General features: G+C 41.0%; 3 protein-coding genes across 4 annotated transcripts in view; 2 read left to right on the forward strand and 1 right to left on the reverse strand.

Annotated features, from left to right (window-relative positions):
- Window positions 1-11,807, forward strand: part of lmf2a (lipase maturation factor 2a) — a 61,470-nt gene extending 49,663 nt beyond the window's left edge. The window contains exon 15 of the mRNA XM_071500696.1: window positions 11,758-11,807. Coding sequence (XP_071356797.1) covers window positions 11,758-11,792 — 35 coding nt within the window. The 3' untranslated portion in view covers window positions 11,793-11,807. The remainder of the gene's footprint in view (window positions 1-11,757) is intronic.
- dnaja2b (DnaJ heat shock protein family (Hsp40) member A2b) lies at window positions 1,821-7,571 on the forward strand. The gene is made up of 9 exons (XM_071500708.1): window positions 1,821-2,010; window positions 3,266-3,325; window positions 3,723-3,949; window positions 4,055-4,135; window positions 4,291-4,424; window positions 4,547-4,743; window positions 4,858-5,002; window positions 5,587-5,714; window positions 5,862-7,571. Exons 1-9 carry the CDS (start codon window positions 1,933-1,935, stop codon window positions 6,048-6,050), a joined length of 1,239 nt encoding a protein of 412 aa, XP_071356809.1. The 5' UTR covers window positions 1,821-1,932; the 3' UTR covers window positions 6,051-7,571.
- Window positions 7,689-13,480, reverse strand: LOC139634209 (uncharacterized). Of its 2 annotated transcripts, none has more exons than XM_071500526.1 (18): window positions 13,165-13,480; window positions 12,977-13,069; window positions 12,693-12,884; window positions 12,514-12,602; window positions 11,862-12,037; window positions 11,583-11,721; window positions 11,198-11,305; window positions 10,842-10,961; window positions 10,606-10,711; window positions 10,313-10,436; window positions 9,956-10,215; window positions 9,532-9,841; window positions 9,035-9,456; window positions 8,651-8,956; window positions 8,363-8,539; window positions 8,174-8,278; window positions 8,005-8,096; window positions 7,689-7,919 (listed from the first exon to the last, which is right to left on the reverse strand). In XM_071500526.1, the coding sequence occupies exons 1-18, from the start codon at window positions 13,171-13,173 to the stop codon at window positions 7,844-7,846; spliced, it is 2,904 nt and encodes a 967-aa protein (XP_071356627.1). In that variant the 5' UTR covers window positions 13,174-13,480; the 3' UTR covers window positions 7,689-7,843. The 2 variants fall into 2 exon arrangements, with proteins under 2 accessions (XP_071356627.1, XP_071356635.1); XM_071500534.1 differs by having other exon boundaries at window positions 10,313-10,433; window positions 13,165-13,479.
- Window positions 13,481-13,791: the final 311 nt, after the last annotated feature.

The raw sequence follows: 13,791 nt of genomic DNA on the forward strand, positions 1-13,791 counted from the left end.
TGTGGGACAGGTGTTTAGGGACTGCGGTTCTCTTCCTGACTTCAGATTTTTGCTGAAAAGGGAAAATCAAACAGATAGAGACAGATAACAGATAGAAGCAAACAGATAAAATTATTTCTAGGAACCCCCAGAAAAAGATAATTCAATAAATGCTGTACTTCACCTGGTGAACTGAGAACTCTGTGTACAGTAATTACTCTGGTTTCCTTTGATGCCCCTGAACTGGACTGTGTCAAGTTACCTGCACATTCACTCTTTTACCATAGGTGCATTTGCAGCTGCACTTTGGAAGTGTATGACCTGGCAAACACATTTGTTAAAAAATACAACACGCTGTAGTGATAATAATCCCTGTCAGGCAAAAACCTAAGCAGTCGTCCCAGTGCTCTCCCAGCAAACAGATAACTGACAGGGAAGATTCAATATATGTTCCCTGAAGGTTACATTTTTGCTGCATTTGAAGAATGTTCATGGAGCATTAAGAATCTGTCAGATGTATTTCCATCTCTGAATATTATATTATTATTATATTGGATCATTATTGCATTAACATGTAAGCAGTACTTTATATTACTTTAAGATGATCTAATTTTAACTGCTTGATATAATGATGAGGTAGTTTAATCTACAGTTCATAGCATTTTATAAACTAATCATATATTTTTTCTGTTATAATATTTTAATCTGAATATGAAATTACTAGAGCTGAGTAAAAAGTAGAATATTTGCCTCTGAAATGTAGTGGAGCAGAAGTGTAAGGGTGCATGAAGAGGCGTTACTCAAGCGGAGTACAAATACCTTAAAACTGTACGGTGCTGAAAAGTTCTTGAGTTAATGTACTTAGTTACTTTCCACCATTACTCTTGGCTTATGTATTTCCTAAACCCTTCAAATAGCCCTTGAATTTCTGGAGAAAATTGTTCATCCTTCTATTTGCAAAATCTAAAAGTTGCAGCACAACCAACAGGAGAAACCACCCCCTCTGACTTTGTTGAAACAGCTGTAAGTCCTTTCAATAAATGGTGCAGACACTTAAGTGATAGGGTGGTTTGGCCACTGATTTTTCTTAACTGGTTAAAACATATTTGAGTTTTTAAATCAATAAATAAAAATGGCAAAGCCTAAAGATTTAGAATGACGAGCAGGAAACATGGTACAGTTGTGATATGCACCAGTAGCATCTGATCAGATCAGAATTCTTAAGCCACAATTTTCTGAAGAAAAATCCTGTGATGCTGAAAACGTGGTCCCTACACACCTTTTAGACCTTATTTCAGTACTCTCTATGGAGTGACTTTTCAGATTTACCTGCATCAGATAAATTCTGGTCTTCTCCATATGGAAACTCTGAGAATTGGGGACATATTTAAAAAATGTAAAAAAAAAAAAAATTCACTCATAGGGGAAAATTTTAACTTCACACATTGCAGAGCAGCCCTCTTTTAGGATGGTCCCTTGCCACAAACCATCCAGTTTAGCTAAATAAATTTCATTTCTGGTGGTCAAAATTAAAAAAGAATATTTGTTGCCACTGTATTTTGTATTTACCGTGGAAGTCTACAAATTAATATACATTTTTACAATTCACTTTTTTTTTTTAACCTTACTAGGGTCCTCAGGCATCATACATAAACAACACTATTTGTTATAACAAAACGTACTGATTAATTTGAAAACATTGTGTGGAAATCTACTATTTTGCTCAACACTCACGAAAATAAATGATAAATTTAACGTGAATGCGTAAGCACTGCAACTGTTGGACTGGAATAATGTGGATGATGTTTTTTGGCATCTGTCTCCGAGTGGGTGTTTGTGTATGTGTGTGTTGGATCTGGCAACCCTGGGCAGCCCCAGTCGGTGAATCTTGCGTCCGCTCCTCTCTCAGCTAAACCTCCGCAGAAGGTCTTTCTGTGGTAGCCGGTTAGCATCATGGCGAACGTTGTGGATACCAAGCTATACGACATCCTCGGAGTTTCACCATCTGCCTCTGAAAATGAACTTAAAAAGGTACGCACCCTCTGAGACGAAAAGGAAATTTATCAGAGTTAAAACACGATAAAATAGGAAGAGAGGTCACCACTGAAATGTGGCCTAGAAACAAGCTATTCAACGTAGCTCAGCAGCATCTTGCGAGTTTACTAGCTTAGCCACCAAGCTAAGCTAGTAAACTGTTAAGTACATCGTGGTTCGGTGTTTTTGTTTTTTTTTAAAGATTAAAGCTACACATTGGTGGTGGTGGTGGTGGTGAATAATTGGCAGTGTTTGTCATTTACATCGTTTTTACACACGTTAATTCGGAAGGATGGAGTTTGTCAGCCCTAAAATCAAGAAATAACCCGTTAACCACGAGTATGATAGCTTGCCGGCTACTAGATGATACATTCCAGCAAATAGCCGGTACCAAGTCGGGCAGTAATGAAGCAAGAAATGGTAGCTCCACTGCTCGTCTGGATGAATATACCAAAAAAGAAGATCCACTCGTGAACCCACGGTGTTGGTGTAATATTTGGTAACGCTAAACATAGTGTGAAATATATCTTGACTTTACGTTTATGGATAAACTTAGCAGCTAACGTTAATGCCACTCGTCGTGGTGCAGTTAGAGTTACCAACATGCCCATCGCTGTGCTCTCCAAACTCCATTCAAACATCAGGCAGTCACGAATTGTTTATAATCCATAACACTGCACCCCTTTGTAAACATGACGTGAGACAATTTATCATATGTCAACAACGCTCGTGTAATCGTTGTATATTCAATAACATAAAACAACCAAATGACTCGGTTAATTCAGTCAGAACTTAAACTATTTTAGAGTAAACACATGCCATCCCAGTTGTTTTCCATATCAAAATTCAGCAATGTGGGTTGTAGCGACTAGCCACAGAGTGATTCATGTCCAAAACAATTTTCAAAGTCGAAATTAATGTTAAGAGTGTTCTGAATTTACCAGATGATCATCACAATAAGTAGTTATCGTCTTGACATTTCTGCAGCTAAAGCAGGAAAACTAAAGATGCAGATTTTCGGACGTAGTTTTGTTGACTCCTTCGCCACACTAGAGTGACTGAGATGTCTAAAGCAGCGATGCTCTTACCGGTGTCCTGATGTTTTTGACAGCAGGCCCACTAGTCAAGCCCTTGACTAGTAAGGACACTTAATAGGGTTAGTGATTTGTCCGCAGAGCTATTTAACACATTTGGCAACTGAGCACGCAGCGCTCACAAAGCATTGTTCACATTTATTTTTGGTTTATTACAGGCTTACCGCAAATTAGCCAAAGAGTACCATCCTGACAAGAACCCCGATGCTGGAGACAAGGTATGATTCACCAAAGCATGTCATGGTAACAGCAGCAACACCATAGTCAGCAACAGGACCAACAGCAGCAGCTCAATTGCTCAACAGTTGGGATCAAGAAATTGTGTCAATTAAGGTTGTCATAATCACACAACTCAACTCTTTGAGGATTAACACAAGGTACAGATCAGAGCACATCATATGAAATGGGGTTTTCCCTAGAGAAAAGTGCACCAGTGTTTGATTTATTCTGCTCTAAGACTTATTTCATCAGATGTTGCAGATGTGTCACAGGAGAGTAGTCTTTTATATTTTTTTTCACTTTGTAAGATGGGCTCATCAAAAACAAAACCAGCTGGCCCGCATTGTTGTGATGTACTGATTTTTTTTTTTTTTTTTTTTTTTTGTTATTTTTCAGTTTAAAGAGATCAGTTTTGCATATGAGGTACTGACAAACCCAGAAAAGAAGGAGCTTTATGATCGCTATGGAGAACAAGGGCTACGGGAGGGAGGAGGCGGAGGGCCTGGCATGGATGATATCTTCTCTCACATTTTTGGCGGAGGACTGTTTGGATTCATGGGGGGACAAGGCAGAGGACGCAATGGAGGCAGGAGGAGAGGAGACGATATGGTACACCCTCTGAAGTAAGTTTTTTTTTTTTTTTTACTTTGATGCCATTTGGGTGATTCAGTGGCTGTTTTGAATATAATGTATCACTGCACACCTCCCATAACTCTTTTGTCACACAGAGTTTCTCTTGAAGACCTCTACAATGGCAAAACCACTAAACTGCAGCTTAGTAAGAATGTGCTTTGTGGTGCCTGTAATGGGTGAGTCACTTTTAATGTTTCAGTATTATGATCAAATTAGCATATTGATAAATAGTTTAAACCACCAGACTGCGAGTGGTTTGTAATTGCAGTAATTTTGTTGTGCATAGATGAAAAATCCTGTTAATACCAACACTTTACTGTTTGCCTTCCAGTCAGGGGGGTAAGGCAGGAGCAGTGCAGAAGTGTGTGGCATGTAGAGGACGAGGTATGAGAATCATGATTAGACAGCTGGCCCCTGGGATGGTCCAACAGATGCAGTCAGTCTGCACAGACTGCAATGGAGAGGGTAATATGTTGTCCATAACACCCACATACTGACCCACATACTGGGAAAAAAACAGACAATTTACAATCATGAGCAAAACAGCACTCTGGAATTGTCTAATGTCTGTATTTGCTCTTATGTAGGTGAGGTGATAAATGAGAAGGACCGCTGCAGAAAGTGTGAGGGCCATAAGGTTTGTAAGGAGACTAAGCTTCTGGAGGTGCATGTGGACAAAGGCATGAAGCATGGACAGAAGATCACGTTCTCTGGGGAAGCTGACCAAGCACCAGGTGTTGAACCAGGAGATATAGTCCTGGTGCTGCAAGAGAAAGAACATGAGGTACCCTACCTGTGTGCCCTCTTTATGAGAATAACTGTTACAAGGAATGATTCCACAATTTTTTACAAGCTTACGTCTTAATGAACCTAAAAATTCATTTTCAATCTCAATCAGGATTTCCGCCGTGATGGCAATGACCTTTACATGGTGCAACGTATCGGCCTGGTTGAGGCTCTGTGTGGCTTCCAGATGACTGTCACACACCTGGATGGACGTCAGTTGCTTGTCAAATACCCACCTGGCAAGGTCATTGAGCCAGGTAAACATGTCTTCAACTGATTTGATCTCTTTCATAATAGTCCTGCTTGTGAACAAAAGCAGATGATTATTATTATTATTATTATGATTATTGCTTACTTATAAAAAAATTTGTAAACTTTGGAAAAGCAGTCCACACCGACACTTATGGGTTACAGGCTGATCCATTTAAACATGTAGAACTGTCAGTTGCAGAACTAATCACAGTTAAATTCTAAAGGTGTCTAATATATATAATATATATAACTATGGTTTGTGCACAGAAATGTCTGATTGGTACTCGATCTTAGGTGTATATACCTGATTTTCATTACAGTTGAAACTTGAAAAAGTGAAATGTAATCCTCATTTTATTATGTAGAAGTAAATATAAAACAAAATAATAGGGGTTTAAATATTTATTGTATTATAATATGCCAAAAGCAAAGTTCATATTTGAAGCATAGTTTGATTGCCTGTCAGCCTATGTTACAATATATATTATACACGTTATGAATTGTATACAGAAGCCAAGGTTTCATAATTTTCTAACTGTGTCTGCATGCCTTTACACCTTTTTCTGATGTGTGTCTGTGTGTGTGGCAGGCTGTGTTCGAATGGTGAAGGGAGAGGGAATGCCGCAATACAGAAATCCATTTGAAAAGGGAGACCTTTACGTCAAGTTTGATGTCCAGTTCCCTGAAAACAACTGGATTAGCCCTGAAAAACTGAATGTGAGTCACAATCATTAAATATCCCGATTTGCACATTTTTAACTCCAGTAAGTTTGAGCGATTACATTGTCATGATGTTTTTTTTCTTTTCTTTTCTTGTTTTATTTTTTTGTTTGTTTGTTTTTAAATCAAATACATTTCTTTTAGGAACTTGAATGCTTGCTCCCTGCTCGTGCTGAGAATCCAGTTATCGCAGCTGATGCGGAGGAAGTTGACCTGACAGAATTTGACAAGAGTCAAGGGTCAGGAGGTGGAGCCAGAAGAGAGGCCTACAATGATAGTTCTGATGAGGAAGGGGGTCATCATGGCCCAGGGGTGCAGTGTGCACACCAATAGAAAGACTCATACATAAAGACATGCACATACATAAAAGCATAAATACATGAACATCCCTTGAGTCTCATTGCTAACACCATTCAAGACCTGACGCACATACATGCAAATTTCTCTCCTTTCATGAGTCCCATGAAAAAGAGATGTACACACATACATACACACATGTACCCACCCTCTTCAGTTCCATGGTGCCCATAAGTCAGAGAGATGCTGGACATGTGATGACCATTTTTGTGTTTATGGACAGTAGTGCTCATCAAAGCCTCCAGCAAGATGGTGGTCTCATTCTCAGAGGTTCATTGACTGAACTTGACTTGGACCTCCCTGTTTTCATCCTAGGCTTTTACCTTTCACTGTGGGAAACACCAGTCTAGTGTATAAAATGCAAATATTGTTGACTATCTTGTATAAGGTGTAGTTTAGTCTCTCACAAACAAGCGCATGCTGCTTCTTGCTGAAGATCTTGCACATGTAGATCCAGGGTTTGGACACCACAGAGAAATCTGACACCACACCTGTTTAAATTTCATTGTGTCACTGCTATCAAAATGCCCTGCTGTCCTAAGAGCCAACCTGATTACAGCCCTAAAAGTGTGTCCTCTACTCAGCCTGCTGAGAACCGCACGTTTAACCCACATCATCCCCTAACTCGAACTGTCATATTTTGAAAATGGGGCTTGCTGGTTCTGTTCAGTCCCCAGCTGTCACGTTGCTAGAATATTAAAGCCTTGAGTATAGCACCTGTCAGCCAGGCGCCATGTTTTATTAGGTTGGAAATTTAGCTTTGTTGGTTTGAATGCTAGTATGTTCGAGACCACAGAACTTGAACCTAACTGTGCTCTTCATTTGCGTTGAGGACAGACTTGTGTAATTTGTATGTGTGTAATACAGTGGCTCAGTGTGTGGGAGCTGCTGTGGAATGTTCTGGATTATTAGGGTGATAGATATTCCTGCTTTGTGTTGGACTGCGGTGTGAGTGGACAATATATAGGGTCAATTAAAGAGGAAAAAACTGAATGTTTATTTGCTGAGAATCTCTCCCATGTAGACAGTCTTTTTCCCCTCTACTCACAACGACCGAGACATCCTCCTCTCATGCAGGAAAACCACTGGGCCCGCACCGAACCCTCTGTATTATACATTTCTCCCCATCGTAGAGTTGTTAATCAAACCTATGTCCTTTGACATGTTACAATATTCCCATCCCATATACCTGTAAATAAATACAGCCCCAGTCCATAGGTGCATTCAAAGTCTACGGCAGTGTCCTTCCTGTAGTCACATTATTTCTTACACAAGTGAGTAATGGCCAATATATAAATGTTATGTTCACATGAAGAAGAGGTGAAGGAACCTCTGTAGACTGTTAACATGCACCTCTGTGACTCATTGTGTATGTAATTTAGGCCACTGGGGAATAATGTGAGCACAACTGAAGGGGTTCATTGATAAAAGATGTTACTGTTGATGCTTATGTTTGTCAAGATGATAATTAAACTGTATAATAAACAGTCACTACAAGTTTGTTGAGATTTGTCTTGTTTCATATGCATAACCTACATTCTCAAATTTTTGTTTTGTTTTATATGACCACAAACAGGACGGCCACCACTGATGCAATATATATACAGCTTTACACTTAAACACAATATTATCTCAGAAACAAAGTAGCTTAAAAGATTTTAAATCATTAGTGAACCATAAATCCATTGCAGTATTTTGGATGAAGCAGTATTGGAGTAACTAAAAAAATAAATAAATAAATAAACTGTACAATGGATTAAAGTAGTATCTCAGTCTGCTCCGTCCTCTGTTTCTCTGTTGTGGAGGGCAACTGGACCCAGGAGTTCCTTAAATCCTGCAGTATTTCTAAAAGATAAAACAAAGGAATAGAGGGGAAGGTGGTTAATGTTGATTTGTAGTTTTCTATCTTACTGAAAGGACGGTCGTTTACCTGTCTCGTTTGGATTGCATGACATAAGAGCGCTCTCTTCTCAGCTGCTCCAGTCGCTCTCTGACAACCGTTTTCTGCTGGTGCTTGTCCTCCTTAAACAAGATGACAGATTGATGATACAAAACCTATAAGATAAAATTATGCATACAAATTTCCTCAGTACGTTTACCTGTGGTAGATCTTGTGTGAGGTGCCTTAACCTGTCATTATGTTTCAGGCCAAGCAGGTCTTCCTCTGCCTTTCTGTTCTGGATGATCAACAGACGTTCCTGAACCTGAGAGACAAATACTGTCACATCAGTATTACATATCACATCTGCTTCTCGTTCTCAGTGCCCCTCTGTCCATATTCCTCTCACCCTCAGCAGTTGTCTCTCTCTGTCTCTCTGCTGCCTCTGTTCCACCTTCCTTTGCATGTCCACTAGGTTGCGCATTGTTCTTTCTCTCTCCATTGCCGAGAGTGGCTCTCTTATTCGCTCTCTCTCCATCATTGTGGATTCCCTTATTTCCTCCGTCTCTGCGTGGCCACAGTCTAACTTTAAAACAGAAAAAAAGCAGGTGAATTAATCTTTAAAATAAGTGAATCATGTGGTGATGTTCATATGCACAACAAGCTCTGGTACACAAAAACGCAACAGCAGACTTACCTGCGAATTATATTTCTGGTCTTCAGCGTGAGTGGGTTCAGGCCCTCTCAGGTCCCACAGCTCTGACTCTGTTGCGCTTGGACATATTTCCACCTCAACCCCTTCTCTGCCAGCCTCAGCTGTCTCATCGGTCAGTCCAGAGCAGAGGTCATCAGCATGTGGCAGACTCTCAGGAGGGTCCGTGAAGATTTGTGGCTGTACGGCTTGCACGGTCTCCATTACCAAAGTGTGGTTTTTTAGGTCACATTCAGACACAGCTTCTGCCTTCTGTGGTAGATCTACTGCTATCCTGTCCTCTGAGGTCAGCTAATGAAAATATAAATGAGGAATACAATCAGTGATGATATACAGTGTTTCATGGCCTACTATAAACACTCAGAGTACCTGTCCTCCTGTGCTGCACTGCAGTGCTTCATGGTGACCCATGGAAGCAGACTGGATCAAAGTGGGTTTGAACTCATCGTGGCTTTCTCCAGAAGTCTCCTCACACCGTGTGCGTTCAGCTGTGCTGCTTATGTCACTGGGCTGGACTTGGGTCCGCAAACTGCTCTCGCTGTCCTGGCTCTGTCCTGTGCCTCCATCTGCAGCCCCTGTGTCATCGTCAGTGTCATCCTCTGGTGGTTTGCTCCAAGCAAGAGTTATCAAAGAGCCTTGCTTCTCATAGGTCTGGGGGCTCTTTGTTGCACTGCCCTCTTCCTCCTGCAGGGGTCCTCCTTCTGCAGTGAGACTCTGATGAGTTTTACGTGTTGCATCTGAGGCACACAAGATCTCCAAGTAGGGCATCTCTTCCACGACTGTTTCACATCCTGGGGGAATGTAAAGTAAGTTGTAGCTGTAGCTGTGAGAGTGGGATTAACTGTATTTGGCTGTGTTTGTAATACCTGCACAGACATCGTGTTTGTCAGCCACATCAGCAGCTTGGACTCCATTTCCTTCTCTGTCCATCCCCCTGACTGAAACAACTTCACTTGGCCCAGCAGAGATGTTGTGGGCCTCGACTCCTCCAGTGCTGCAGGGCTGAGCTTTTTTTTGCTCATTACTGCTGTTTTCAATCAAGTTTGAATTAGGAATGAGCAAAGAGCTTGAAGTAAGTGGGGCATCTGAGCTCAGGAGTTGGAGTAGGTTGGTGTTGCACTGTGCTTGAAGTACAGATTCAAACTCATCTCGCAGAACTTGGAGATGCTGTGCACTCTAACACAGACACATATTATGTTTTTTTTTTTTTTTACACTTCTGTTTTATTAAAAGAACATGCATAATTGTGGATTTTCTTTTGGATTGGATCCTGTGTTTGTCTTGACTCACCTTGCCTAGCAATACTGGCAGTAATGTAGAAACTTGGACCTCCTGGAGCTCCAGCAGATGAGTCAAGAGAAGCAGGGCACAATCTTCCAGCTGGTGTTGGGACCACACTGCCGGTTTAGTGCATATGTGGGCCTGCATGTGGGGCTGGGGCTGAAAATTAGTTTCCTCTAAGGGGGTTTGAGTCCCATTGTGTGTCTGCAGGCTGGCATGGATTTGCCTCAGCCTTTTAATACAGCCATTCCTTAAAACACTATGACTCTCTGGATAAGAAACAGAAAAGAAGAAAGACAGACATAAGATGAATATAAATGAAAAACAGTTCTAACAAATGTGAAAAAGAAGAAAATATTGGTTTACCTTCTTTTGGAGGCAGTGTGCAATCTGGCCCTTGCAAATCCTCCAAGGAGACCCCACGTACCAACTTGACCAGGTACTTCCTCTCCTGTTCCTGAATTAGCACCAGCAACTGCAGTACTGCCTGCTGGGAGTGGGCCAAAGCTTTGGTTCTGCTACTGATAACCATACTGTGGTGTATACTTTTTGGCCTTTAGCATTACGAGAAAAATAAATCTTACCACACTAAAGAATATAATGATATGGCGCACTGCACATGCTTCAGAATTGGTGGTTCATTATTAAATTTACAGTACCTGCTGTGGTGACAGTGAAATAAAGTCTTCCCTTTGCTGCTCTTCCTCCTCACCACGCAGCCACAGAGCAGCCTGCTCTGTTCGGCATGGACTGTTGACATGTGGCCTGAACAGAAACATGAGGGCCAGACAGGATATAGCTGAAACTGAGTGTGCAAATGGAATGAGGATAGACCTGATGACAGTGAATACATGTTAATTTTCAGTGCTGAACTACTCAGCTGTTGTTGGCGCACCAAGTATCCCAGGACTGCCTTGCTGCCAGAAGAGCGCTGTAAGACAGTTTTTCTCTCTGAGCTCTGAGAGTTGCCATCCTGACGTACAGACACAACAGCCTCAGGTTCTCCCCTTCCAGCCTGAAAGGTAAAAGATTAATAAAAATAGACTATTAAAATACTATAAATAATACCTTGCATCAGCGATGAGCAAGATTACACAATAGGTAAATAAATGATAAATCAGCCAGATTTTAAAATCACAGGAGAATATGGTGGATATTTATGTGACTGACATCTCATCTGACATTATTTAGACTAAGCAAACAGATTACAGTTTGTGTGATCTATACCGGAAGTGTGTGCACAGTATTTACCCCTCTCCCAGGACTGTCAGTGTGCCCCTTTCTTGTTGACAAGACGTGTGTATCTCACACAGGAGCGAGGCAGCAGACCAGGACTGTTCCCCGGACTCAGGGCAGCTTCTAAGAGGGGGGAGGGGTTGTAATGTTTACTTGAATTTTTTTATTTTGAGTACACTATTTGCATTTTTGTACTTAATTGTACTTAAGGTTTTCAGGAATGATTCACATTGGATTGAACTAAGCACTAATTATCATTAGTTTGGTGAACGGGACATTTTGTTGTACTTTTTTTCTCCAGTTTAATGAGATTCAGTATATTTTAGCTTGTGAAAGCAATTTCGCACATTTCGTTTTCATGTCCCCTTAAATGCACAGTGACATGGTGCATGTGTTTTACCTGTATAGCCTGAATGCTCCTGGCAGCTCAGCCAAACAGAGCATGTCACCTGACTCCAAAGCCTCCTCTGCAAGGCCCTCCAGCTCTTCCACCTCCCTGTGTCGTTGCCATGGCAGCAAGGTTTCCCAGACATGCGGAGCTGTGGAATCAACAAAAGAAGAAGAAGAAGAAGAAGAAGAAGAAGAAGAAGAGCTCTATAATGGTGACTAAGTTGTAGTTAAAGTTATGAAATTGCTCTCTGTTAAATTGTGTTGCCAGTTGAGAGTAATTTTTCCTTACTATGGTGCTCCTGAAGCATTTCTGTATAAAGCAAGTGGGTCATAACGTCATACTTCACTTCTACCAAGAGCAGGACGTCTGACAAGGAGACACAGCCCCAGGCCTGACTTTGGACGCTTAAGCTTTGGCCCTGCCACGGAGAACACAGTATGCTTTGCACACCCTCTGACACCAATCTGAGCAGATAGCACAAACACACATCATCAGTATAACTTTAGTAAACAAGCACTTGTAACTTTACATGAAATTGTTAATTGTTTCTACTGGTTTCTAGTGGAAGAAATAACAGAGGAAATAACACATTTCTCCTCGGATAAATTTCAAATTGAATTAATCAGCAATAAAAATGCATCATTGCTGGTGACAGTGCACTCAGGAGTTACAGCCTTACATGTTCTCGTATGACCTGTATCTGCGAGTCCAACAGTTGCATATATTGTTTAACTCTAGTGATGCATCATAGTTTGAACTTATCTTGTTTTGTTTTGTTTTACTAACTCCTCCTTCATAATAAATGTAATGTAGTGGAGTAAAAACTGAGTATTTTCCTGTGGACTGTGGTACAGTCAAAGCATCTAGCATTACCAAAGGGAAGTAAAATCCATGCAGCTAAGAATTGAGCAACTTTTTAGCTTAAACAAAGCATGCTCACCTGATCCAGCACTGCCTGGCTGCTTTCCTAAGCCTCTTCACACCCCTCCTGCCCCCATGCAGCTCATTTCCCCCCACTGGTCTCCCTGTCTGTGTGAAAAGTAAAACAAGGGGAAATAATGATAAACAGAGCTTCTGTCCCCATGCACGAGTAAATCTGTTACACTGCAAAAGGCATACCTGTAAACTGTCTGCGTAAATTGTGCATGAGTGTAAGGTCCCTGTATCTGAGTTGTAAGCCTTTTTGAAGGAATTTGGGTCTGAACTTTGGTGCAGGCAATTCAGCACATGAGGATCGATGATAACTGGCTTGTCCATCACATAGGGAGCGTTAAGATGTCCCACATTTAGCAGCTGGAGGTCCCAGTACAGCTGAAGATAACAAAATATTAACTCTCAGTTGTGAAAACATAATATTCTGCTTACCGTGCTTCTCAGATATTGTCATATATATTTAATTGTACCGTTTCCTTCTTTTCCCTCTCCCTTTCCATTTCTAAGAGAACGTCAAAAATGTTTTCACCAACACAGGACCAGCTGTTGTCACCTCCTTTAATCTGAAACAGACACAGGTACATAAGATATTAATAATATTTTGACAAATGATGAAGATAGCTGCTTTGATAGCGGTGTTTGTTGTCTGAATTGTTACCTTCTTCATAGCAATATGTGCTTCATCAGTGCTGGAGGCACACTGAAACACTTTGTTGAAGAGGAAACTCACATCTTCAGAGGAAAACTCTGCCCCGACAGACAAACCCAGAGACTGGTACAGACCAGCAACACAATCCTGAGAGAAAACACAAGGACAATGGTTGTATTTTTCACATACACATGGAAAACAAATGCAATTTTCACATGATATCAAAGCATCTTACCTGCTCCATGTTTACACCACTGTGGGCTGATAAATTATACAGGCTTTTACTATGGTTACAGCAGTCCTCCGGACAACAGCTGGATCAGGTTACCAAGCAACAAAAGTGACAGTGTGTCTATCAGAGAGAGAGAGTGAAATGTGATACAACCATGTGACACGTTACACCTGTGTGAAATAACATTGAACTGCCAGTGAAGGCTGGTGGATCCCAGCCCATAAACTGTTGATTTATTTTCTGAGTCTGTAATTTGCTCATAAGAATTTCCTGCAAAGTTTCCTGGAAAGAGCAAGACAAAGTTCAAATCATGAGGAAAACAGACTCATGTCTCAGACTGTATAATTTTGTTAGTTGAATTAACAAGCAGTTGTTGACTAAGATGAATTTCTGCTACATTAAAG

Source organism: Trachinotus anak, unplaced genomic scaffold, assembly GCF_046630095.1.
Source record: "Trachinotus anak isolate AG129_WGS33_773 ecotype Australia unplaced genomic scaffold, CSIRO_AGI_Tana_v1 ptg000002l, whole genome shotgun sequence".
In the NCBI taxonomy this organism is placed as follows: domain Eukaryota; kingdom Metazoa; phylum Chordata; class Actinopteri; order Carangiformes; family Carangidae; genus Trachinotus; species Trachinotus anak.

Excerpts from the sequence above, each read along its gene's own strand:
- dnaja2b (XM_071500708.1), top strand. The coding sequence starts at position 1,933 with ATGGCGAACGTTGTGGATACCAAGCTATACGACATCCTCGGAGTTTCA. Across the intron at positions 4,425-4,546 it reads CACAGACTGCAATGGAGAGG|GTGAGGTGATAAATGAGAAG; the intron begins GTAATATGTTGT and ends GCTCTTATGTAG. Across the intron at positions 5,003-5,586 it reads TGGCAAGGTCATTGAGCCAG|GCTGTGTTCGAATGGTGAAG; the intron begins GTAAACATGTCT and ends TGTGTGTGGCAG.
- LOC139634209 (XM_071500526.1), bottom strand. Across the intron at positions 12,885-12,976 it reads AGAGGGAAAAGAAGGAAACG|CTGTACTGGGACCTCCAGCT; the intron begins GTACAATTAAAT and ends TGTTATCTTCAG. Across the intron at positions 12,038-12,513 it reads GCCAGGCAGTGCTGGATCAG|ATTGGTGTCAGAGGGTGTGC; the intron begins GTGAGCATGCTT and ends CTATCTGCTCAG.